Source organism: Typha angustifolia, chromosome 3 (assembly GCF_048772165.1).
Source record: "Typha angustifolia cultivar Huaian chromosome 3, ASM4877216v1, whole genome shotgun sequence".
NCBI lineage: Eukaryota > Viridiplantae > Streptophyta > Magnoliopsida > Poales > Typhaceae > Typha > Typha angustifolia.
Window position 1 is genome coordinate 1,337,727 of NC_133241.1, and position 11,470 is coordinate 1,349,196.

General features: G+C 35.6%; 1 protein-coding gene across 1 annotated transcript; it reads left to right on the plus strand.

Moving 5' to 3' along the window:
- The first annotated feature begins 310 nt into the window (after positions 1–310).
- On the plus strand, positions 311–8,743 carry LOC140779018 (putative disease resistance protein RGA3). The gene is made up of 4 exons (XM_073123961.1): positions 311–3,762; positions 3,987–4,191; positions 5,154–5,218; positions 8,158–8,743. The coding sequence occupies exons 1-2, from the start codon at positions 451–453 to the stop codon at positions 4,071–4,073; spliced, it is 3,399 nt and encodes a 1,132-aa protein (XP_072980062.1). The 5' UTR covers positions 311–450; the 3' UTR covers positions 4,074–4,191; positions 5,154–5,218; positions 8,158–8,743.
- Positions 8,744–11,470: the final 2,727 nt, after the last annotated feature.

Here is an 11,470-nt window from a genome sequence, read left to right on the forward strand (position 1 = left end):
GAATAACTTAGTAGGCTGTTATATGCTTATTTTGATACTTATTTTTATCTGACGTAATATAAGCTTGTTGTTTCTAATATTTTTCTTATTTATTTTACTTAAAAAATTTTATTACCCTTTATTTTATTAAAAAATTAAGTACCTTAAATTAATTAAAAAAAACTATTCAACGTTAGTTTTATTGAGTTTTCTAACCATATATAGTCAGAATGCATTGAGTGTACCAGTGCTCCATATTTGATCGTAAGCTCTTCTTAGATTTAGTTATGGCTCCACTTAAGATGTTAATTAGGGACATTATACTATTTTCTTTATAAGACAAAAAAAGAAAAAAAAGGTATTGACTTAGTTGCAGTCCATCACCACGGCTTTCTTCTTCTGATCTCTCTCTCTCATCTCTCTCATCTCTCTGTGGATCACTTGGTGCTCGCGAGGAGGATTTGGGGAGAGATGGCTCTGTCCACAACTGCAGGGATTTTCGGGTCTCCTACTTTGCAAGTGTTGCTGGATAAAACCAGTACGTTCTTACAGAGGAAGTACGAGCTGCACTCTTGTGTGGAAAGCAAGCTGGAAAGGCTCGAAGAACTGCTCATAGAGGTCCAGAGCGTAGTCGAAGCAGCGGAGAAGATGCAGGAGATCCAAAATCAATCATTAAAACGATGGTTGATCAACCTCAAGAACGTAGCCTACCAGGCGGACGACTTGCTCGACACCTTCGAGTACCGACGCCTTCAACAGATAGCCGAAGGCGAGGTGAGTTCGACCAACTCCTCTTCCTCTCGCGTCTTCATATGTGTATGTGATACTGTCAGGAGCCTTTTTTCACCAGATGATGACATCGAAGAGCTGAGCAACCTTGTGGAGAGGTTAGAAAGGATTGCTTCTAATGTTGGGAACTTTATTCAGCTGTTAAGTTCAGAAGGGCAGTCTAAGAAGCCTGCAGACGTCGCCGGGCAGCGTATCACCGGTGGTTTGCTGGCTCTTGAACATAGTTTTGTCGGTCGTGTGAAGGAGAAGGAAGAGATCATCAACGTTCTACTGAGGACAGAGACTTACGGTGCCAACGGAAATGTTCCCGTCCTTCCATTAATCGGCATGGGTGGTGTCGGGAAGACTACTCTGGCCCAGGTCGTGTATAATGATGAGAGGGTGCAGAGCCACTTCTCCCTCAAGATGTGGGTCTGCGTCTCTGAGAGCTTTGATGTGGACAGGCTTACAAGAGAAATGTTAGATCAATCAGGTCGGCATGCCAGCAGCTATGCAGGTGTCACAAGTTTCAACAAATTACAAGAACTTCTCAAGGATAAGCTTCGCTTAGAGAAATTTCTTCTTATCCTCGATGACATATGGAATGAGACTCAGAGGCAAGCATGGGATACACTTAAAGCTCCACTGTGCTATGGGAAAGATGGAAGCAAGATCTTGTTGACCAGCAGATTAAAAGAGGCCGCAAAGTTGATGGGAACTATGGACCCAATTGAACTGGAGGGATTACCAAACGATGAGTTCTTGTCCTTCTTCAACAACTACACATTTAATGGTGCCAATCCAGAGGAGCATCCGAGATTAGCAGTCATTGAAAAGAAAATTGCTTCAAAGCTCAAGGGATCACCTTTGGCTGCAAAGACCGTGGGTGCAATGCTAAAAGATAATTTAGATGTTGATCGCTGGGAGAGCATTTCAAACAGTAACATATGGGAACTAGAGAAGGGTCAGGATGGCATAATGGCAGCTCTCAAACTGAGTTACCTGCACTTACCTGCCCATTTACAGCAGTGCTTTGCATACTTAAGCATATATCCAAAAGATAAGAGTTTCGTTCGTGGACATGTGATACAAATGTGGATGGCACAAGGTCTGATTCGTTATGATAGCAGGAGGAAGAGAATTGAGGATGTTGGCGAGAGCTACTTTAATGAATTGCTATCAAAGTCATTCTTTCAACCAAGTGCTTGGTCCAATTGCTATACTATACATGATCTACTGCATGATTTGGCAGAATCTGTTTCAAAGGATGACTGCTTCAGAATTGAATCTGACGAATTCAGGACAATGCCAACCACCATTCGCCATTTATATCTAAACACAAAACATCTGGCTACACTAAAGGAGAACACACTCATGTTAAATAAGTTGCGCACATTGATTTTGTATGGAGATAGAAATTTCCCTCCTCAAGATGCTGATCTTCGAGATGTGCTTATACAGCTGAGAAAGATTCGTCTGCTTGATTTGAGTAATTGCAACATAGAACAGTGTCCTGGCAATCTAAGTAGTCTTATACATCTGCGCTACCTAGATCTCTCTAGGAATGATAGATTGAAAAAAGTGCCGGAAGAATTATGTAAGATTTACCATCTACAGACATTAAATCTTGATGAACTGAAATTGTTGGGTGTACCTGCAGGCATGAACAAGCTGATTAATTTGCGGCACTTGATTTGTTCTGCAGAAAAAGAATCAATAGTAGCAGGGATAGGGAAATTGACTTGTCTTCAAGAATTAAGCATGTTTCGTGTGCAAAAGACTCCTGGATTCCAAATTGTACAGTTGAAATATCTAAGAGAGCTTCGTGGATGCCTTAGCATTGAGAATCTTGATTGTGTGGGAAGTAAGGAAGAAGCCAAAGAAGCTATGTTGTGTGACAAAGCGAACCTTGATGAATTAAGGTTAAGGTGGTATGACGAAAGGAATATGAAGGCAGATGAGGTGGAGAATGGAATATTAGAAGGCCTCCGTCCACATCCAAATCTCAAAAAGCTAGTCATAGTTGGTTATAGAGGTACCCTGTCTCCTAGTTGGATGGTTCTTAGTCATTCATTCACCAACCTAGTAAGACTTCACCTATATGAGTGTAGCGCATGGAAGGACCTTCCACCTCTTGGACAGCTTCCATGGTTGAAGGATCTTAAACTAAGTGGTATGGATGCAGTAAAAGAAATTGGTGCTGAGTTTCATGGAGAAAAGGGGTTTTTATCATTGGAGGAGTTGCTACTGGAAGACTTTCCACAATGGGAAGAGTGGTCTGCAAGTGAGGAGGTTGCTATGTTTCCCCGCCTCCAAAGCTTTGAAATCAGAGGTTGTCCAAGACTAAAAGCAATTCCACCCCTCCCACCTACACTCCAGAAATTTGAAATCGACGATGTAGGGCTAACCATCCTACCCAAATTCCAAATGGCATCATGTCCATCGAATTCTTTGTCGTCCTTTTCTACCTCCTCCTTATCTTCATCTTTAAAAACTTTGACTCTCTTTCGGTGCACTGGTCTGAAGTTTGTCCTAGGTGAATGGTTTCTACAGCAGCATAATAATTTAAGGCACTTAGTGGAGGTCAACATCGATCATTCTGAAGATTCTTTGGATGAGCCTAGGGAACTTCTGATACTGAATGGCTTTAGTGAACTCATTGGGCTTGAAAGTTTGAATATCGGGGACTCCAACATTTTTGTGACATCAGACATAGAGGAGGATAGAGGACTCCTACCTCCTTCCCTAAAAAAGCTTAGCCTTGAACATTGCTCTGTTGTTGACAACATAATGTCAAAGTGTCTTCGAGGCCTTTCCTCTCTTTGCAAATTGGAATTATTCAATCTCTCGGATATAACGATCATTTCTTTTCCCCAAGGGTTGCAACAGTTAACACGGCTGAAAGAATTACATGTTTCGAGTTGTGAAGAACTTTCGTCACTTGCCGGCCTTGAAGCCCTCCCTTCTCTTGAAACATTGGAAGTATCTAATTGTTCGAAGCTTACTGTCATAATTGTAAGTATTATCATAATGATATATAGTAAAAATCGTCCATTATCATTTAGATTATGATAAGTATTATAATAACTAATATTCTTCGTTCCTAGCACATTATGGTAATATATCTTATTTTATACTATTCTTAACCTCCCATATTTTCAAAAGATAATGTCAAAGTGTCTCGAAGGAATTATTAATACTCAATCTCTTATGTATAAGTACCATTTCCTTTTCCCCAGGGGTTGCAACAGTCCACACAACTGAAAACGTTACAAATTTGGGGTTGGAAGAGCTTTCATCAATTGCGGACCTTGAAAACTTTCTGACGCAAAATATTTTGAAAGTATAAGAATAAGAAGAAGAAGAAGTGGGCTTGTGTCCTATATTCGGAACACATATATTTTATAAACATTCATGATTTTGTCTTCAGGGTTGATGCTACACGTAAGTATCAAATGTCCTGGCCTTCCAAAGGTTATTGAACCTAATCCTCTTGCTTTCTTTACATGATGCATGTTGCAAATAGTTCTTTGCTGTGCTGTAAAATTAAGAGAAAAATATTTCTATTGGCTCATAGCTTCTCTATTTATCAACAAATATAGTTAGCTTATGTTTTATGATGCTTATCACTTTGATCATTTCAAGCAAACTACCCTGGAATAAGGATGACATCAAGAACTTTGTTTTGGTCTTGACACATAATTAGCTTGTGGGTTTAGTCCAAACTCATCAAGCCAATATGTTGCGGTAATTTGGGGTGATTATTTGTGCTTTTCCTTTTCCATGGTAAGTGATTTTGCTTTTCCATTTGATTCTCCATTTCTGTGCTTCTTTTTTTTCCCTATATGTGTTGCCCTATCATCCTCATTTTTTGTTGCTTTCTTTTGATTTACGCCTAGATGTATGCAGATCAATCTTGTTATAGGATGCATCCATGCTCATATTGTTGTAATTATTTTTTTCTCGTATTTCATTTTCAAAATTTTGCAGAGGATCTATAAATTCTTTCTTATTTTGTGGTATTTCATTAGAATTAGTGTATCATGTTATTTTATGAGAAATCTAAGTGCTCTAGATTGCATTAATCTTTCTGGAATATGAAAATGTACTAATATATGATTTTACATCTATTGCTACTCAGATATTTGAAGTTTAGAGAAGCACTTAGTCAAAGATAACAACCACTAAATTTGACTATTATAGTCAATCCAACATAGTCTTCAACTCTTTCATCACCAAGCAACATCCTCATGTTTCAGTTTGCAATTTCTGATTATTTCATTTGATACTCATTTCTATTAGTTTTGATTCTTTCATGCTTTCTAAACATGTGAACACTTGATTAGGCTGGAGATAGTTTATACACTTGCTCTAAATTGAGGTGGTTTTTTGTTTTTCTCGTGCAGAGGAAATAAATGGCTCCAGTTCGGGGCTTCAGTTCTGCGCATTTTCTTCCAGCACTTTGGAAAAGGTGATACTTTGCTTTAGTTTTCAGCTTTGAGGTCTTTTTATTTTGTTTATATTAATCTTTAATCATTGTTTTGTTTATATTGTTCCTGTAATACTTCTTAGTGCTTTCAAATAACTCTTAATAACTAATCTATCCAAGTTGTTTATTTTCTTTTCTAGTTGTGATATCTGGCTGCTATGTTAAACCTTGAAAACCAATCTGCAATAGATGAAAGATCAGGAAATTGTTGGTTCCCTGTTCACTGGAGCCTACAGTTAATTACGCCTCATAAGGAGACAACCTTTGATTGACTTGGTTGGTAATCTCCATTAGATAATATTTCATTAATTTAGTAATGCTAGAAAGACGAAAGTGCAGATAATTATGAAAATGGTATTATATGCAGGATTTATGTAGAATAATATGAGGAGTTCATACCAATTGGAATAAAAAATATTGGATATGTATTTTGATTTTTTTTATTTTTAAAGTATTTTTATTCTGATTTTCTGTAGACTTATATAATGAGCAGTATAAGTCTTAATTTTTTTTTTCTCAGAACATTCTCCGTATTGAGATGAAGTTTCAAATGATTTTGACCTATGAGTCAAAAGAAATGGCCATCTTAATTTTTCCTAAAGTTTCAACTGAATGTTCAAACTGTTCATGAAATTTTCGTCCACTAATATTTCTAAGTAGTAATTTGAGGACTGATCCTTCTAGGTGATCCTCTGTATTTGTGTAAAATTTCAGATGATTGGGATGAATAAATTGAGAGATATGATCTTAAAATTCAGTTGTAACGATATTTTGCCAATAGAATATAAAGCACTTGCATAGTTGCATTCTTCGGTCTGCTTTTCAATATAAAAAATGACTCTATTTATAATCAACTTTCCATTCTATCAGGATGTAATTTCAAGTAAAATATTTTCAGTGATTTAGAATAAGGTATCAAAAGTTATGAGTGTTATGAAACACTACTGTATCAATCATATCCTGATACAACCTCTCTATTCTGATTTTCTTTCTTTTTTCAATTTGACATCTAGTTTATGGAAAATATTCAACATCCTTTATCAATATCATCATGTATCAACTCATCGTAGTTATATGTGCATTAAGTTTCAGGTGATTCAGATAAGTAGATTAAAACATATTTGCATGCCAAAAGATAAAAATGTCATGCACTTTCAACACTTGCCATTATTCAGCAAATTTCCTTGTGCAGCATGCCAAAATATTAAGTGGCATATTTTAGTCTATTTCAGCATTGAGCAATCTTTAATGTTAATACTCTTTATAAGCGAAAAAGTTTCAAGCCATCTGACTACTAGTTCGGATGTTATGAGTGTTAAAAAATGCTATTCCACCAGTGTTTGCAAAACTAAACTTCATTCATCAGTGATGTTTAGGTGATGTGCCAAAGTATAATTCAGCCGTATTTTATGCAAACCCTATTGGATATCGAATCTCATATGATGTGTTACATATTTGAACTATTTTCAAATGATTTTGCTGCATGGATTAATATATATGACCGTGCCAAAACACATATCTAATTATATTTCAACCATAACTGGAATCTACTTATTGTGTTACCTTTGTTTTATGGGCATGATAATGTAGGATATTGTAATATTAAATCAGTTTATAATTCAATTTTTAATCACTTCTGTTTGTTCATTTTCACCAGTACTATTTCAGATGCTTGATCCAGAGGAATTAATATTACAATTTCAAGATGATTTTGGATGCAATGGATTGTTACTGAATCTATTACATAAAATTAAAAAGATCACTTGAGTGCTCAAAAAATCTCAAACAACTTGCTCAATTAATATTTACATGAATGTGGAATCAAATTTAACGAATACGGCCTATCCCATGATTATGTCTGCATCATAAATTCCTCACAGTATTCCAGTATTTAAGAATAATATCAGACAAACATAATAATAGTCTTTCTTCATCCTTTACGAAGCTGCAATACTTTTTTTTTTTTTTTTTTGCATAATAACATATACCAACAGAAAGATATTGTATTGTGGCTAACAGAAGAAAATCCATTCACCTGCAAATAGAAGCAATCATAACATCAACAAAAAAAAAAATAACACCAGCATAGAGAGAGAACTTTTCAGGAAGCAAGTCTCTGCAAAACTAGACTTTCTTGTAGGTGTTTACAGGTTGAGACTTTGCCCCCCACTTTGAAAACCAGCTGATGCATCTCCTGATAACCTTATAACGCTGCAATAGCATGCATATTTTATTAGAATATAAAAGAAAAAAAAATACCGTTCTCTAACAGTTAAAGTTTTTAGAGTAATCAGTGAGTTAATATGGTACCAAAGCAAGAGGTTGTGGATTCAAATCCTGTATTAACTGTAGTAAAAATGTCTTTGCTCTTTTCTTTACGATCAGAATTCTCTTTTGCAGGTGTAAAGGGAGAATTCAAAAAAATTAATCAAAGCTGCAAAGGAGGATAGTTTTACAAGGCAAAACTCTTGTAGGTCAGAGGTCCAACTAGACAATAAATGGATACTATATTATAAGCATGTCTAGGCATTCATTTCTCCCTTGATTAAATCTGAGATGATAAAAATCAATGTACCTTGAATCCACGACTCTTATAGGGTCCAACTAGATAATAAATGGATACTATATTATAAGCATGTCTAGGCATTCATTATTCCCTTGATTAAATTTGAGATGATAAAAATCAATATACCTTGAATCCACGACTTTTATCTCTTACAGAAGTAGTAGGCTTTGGTGAAGGTGATTTTAAATCATCACTCACTTTCTTGAAGATGTCAGTATAATGTATATTAGATTCATTGCCATTAGGAAAAGGTGGCACTGTCACTTCTTCTCCCTGTTGATTCAGAAAGAAATTGCATCTTATTACTCCACATAACAGAAAAAGATATTATTGACTTTACTGTGTTTTTATGCAGGAGCGTATAGAGAAAGTGAGAGAACATGAGAGTTTACAGTTTCATAGTCTCGACGGCAAGAGCTCCCCCTGGATCCTCCTGTGGAAGGATTCTGTCTATGGCCTTTAGATGTAACTTTTCTATCTCGCAAAGAAGAACCTGATCCATGTACTGTTAGTGGTTTGGCTTGAGAATTACCGTATCTCCCTTGCTCCATATAGTTCTGATGAGGTGGTCTCTGAGCAGCAGAATTATGATGCAAAGGACCCTTCAATTTTGGAGCCTGTGGCCTAATTTTGTTAGAAGAGGCCTGAGCAGGTGGTGCATTTTTGTGAATAGCTTCTGGATTTGGATTAGGATCAGTTGGCATTGTCATTGGCCCTGGCTTTATTTTTCGCAGATCATCAAAAATAAGTGTATAAGAATCATCTCCAGAAGTTTGACCATCCGGGAACGCAGGAACATGGTATTTTTGCTGCAGTTACAATTAAACAGCTTGTCGTGAAATTAGATGCAAGGAAAATAATGAAGTCATTCTTGAAAGAAAACTTAAGCAGTTCATATACTGAGACAATCAATGCAATAAATAAAGAAGACTTGAAAGACATCCATGACAAGTTTTCATTGATTTCTTCGTATTTGTTTAGGCGATAAGCATTCTGAAGACTCTTCTTCGTAAGATCAATCTGATTCTTCAATTTCCTCTGCACTTCCATGTTCCATCCAAGTCTATCCTATGTCACAATTAGTAAAACAGTTCTGCTGTAACTTTTTGTCATGTAGAGTTTCCATTTGATACATATCCATATCTTTTTCTTCATCGATTACCTCAATTATTGCCTGCAAAATCCTGACTTTTTTATACAATCTTCTACTGAAAACAGCAATTCTGCTCTTGTTACTTGGCATGTCAGCTTTCAACTTTGTTGGAGTTATAATGTGGGAGATCAAATCCACCAGAAATAAGGATCTAACGAGAGAAGGATACTGGGATGAAAGATTGAACGAAAAGGTTGAAGTTGGATGTTGCTAAATGGAGCAGCTAACTCTGCTTAATTAACGTTTATAATGATATTTGACAGGTTTCCAATATACCAAGCTGAAAGGAGAAGTACAAACCTCTTAAGAATAGAATGGAAAAGAAGGGATCAGAAAAGGCTACAACATATCTAGCATCAGTAAAAATTGAAAGATTTAAAAGAACAGTAGATTTACAGCATATTAAAATTGAATGTCTTTGGATAACATGGTTTACATTTGAAATTCTTGCTCCCAAATCTAGCACTAAAGAATCAAAAGATCTACATATATAAAGTAATGAAGTACTTTATGCATATGATAAATAAGATTCTGCAACAAAATAAACTGAGAAGCTACAACACAATATGTAGTTAAATGTCTATTATATACCATGTTCACAGCCAAAGCCTTTTGATGGACACCATCAATCTAAGGATGAAACCCAACAATTTATTTATCATTTCAAGAAAAAACGATAAGCTCCTCAATTTGTAGGATGATAGAACTTCCCATGACTTTCACCTTTCTTAGCAGACTGTAGGGAATCACAAGAAATAAAATCAAAATATATCTTGCTGGAAGAGATTAAGCTCCTCAATTTGTAGGATGATAGAACTTTTAGCACTGTGCCAAATTGAATTCTTGTAGCTGACAAATTCATCTCCATTGTTGGCAAAGAAGTGCACATAATTTCTTAGTACATTTAGAAAAAGTCTCAAAGAGAAACAAGAGATATCCATTATGAACTCTACACCAACTTCAGGAACTAATAATAGTTCTTTGGAGCATTTCATCCATGAGTTGTTCAATTCTTTTTATGATATTTCCAACCATAGTAGACCAAAATCCAACAAAAAGAAAAAGAAAAAAAACGACCATCCCAAATTTTTAAATCACTTTTCCATATCCTCATACTAACTCTCAAGAGGAAAAAAAAAATAAGGTACAAGAAGAACTCACCGCCATTAGCCTCTTCAAATCCTCGAATAACAAACCACAGTGCTCGAGAAATCTTCTCCTAATCGAAGAAAACGAGGATTTCTTCGATTGCTTTGTAGAGAGGAGGAGAGAAAAAAAGAAATAAGAAGACGGAAGAATGCAGTTGAAGTGCGCCATCCAATGGTTTTGAAAGTCTTCTTCATGACTAACGTACATATGATACTAAGATACTATTTTACTCAGCAAAAATAATATTATAAGGTTGGCAATTTATTATGCGACGTAGTCACACACTAACCCAAAGGGCTTTTAAATGAGTTCGGATTTAGCATAATGGAGTCTGTCTTTGTGTTTGCTCTTTTTACACATTTAATCTGAATTTATTCTTGCAAGGTTAAATGGATTGGATCATACTAACTCGTTAATAAATTGTGTAATAAAGAGATCGCGTTCTAAGTTTAATATTTCAATTTATGTAATAAACAGCTCAATTTAACTCGATTGCCACCCCTATGTGAGAAGCATTAACTAGTTTTGCAAATTTCTATTTTGAGTACAAAGACCTCAATGTACTTTCAACTTAAAAGTATTTAGGCATTAGCTCCTCTATAGTCTTAAACTAAGCTTTTCTTTTTGTGTGTGTGATTAGTATGATAAGATGAGCTTAAAGATTACATGCTGATAACGAATGGTGTAATTATATTCTTTATATTTTAACACTCCCCCTTGTGTTTGGTTGATACTTTTATCAGGCCCGAGATATGGATCTGAATTCAGTAGAAATAAAGAAAATTAGTTCAATTGAAGCATCATCCCGTGTAATATTTTAAATCAAACTATGAATGCCTGGCACACAGAGCTTCAAAACTAGTGGGCTAAACTAGGAGTATGTAAAGGTAGATTTGAACCCCCAAGCCAACTCAAGTTGTAAGCAATCTTAATCAAAGCTATCTAATGATCAAAATTACTTGCAGTGTGAATATTTATAATTTAGACTATTTTCTAGCTTGGAATTTATGCTGAAATAGTATGCAAAATTTGCCAGTCTAAAGTTGTCTTTTTCCAGCTTATTTAGAATCAAACCAAGCTTTCAATGTCTTGTCTCCTACCACATGTCAATGAATTGGATGCATAGTGTTATTATGCTTGGAATAGAGTTTGCCTCTTTCATGAAATCAATGATAAAGTGCAATCAAGGAGAAGACCAGCTATGCTTATCCATTATCTGCCAAGATATTTGATATAATCATCAACAAATGCAGCTAACCTAATCTTACTGCATAGACTAATATGAGCTCATAAACTCTTCTAAATCACTTCCGTACTCCATTATCTCACCTGTAAACTTTCTAGAGAGATCTGCTCATCCTTTGTC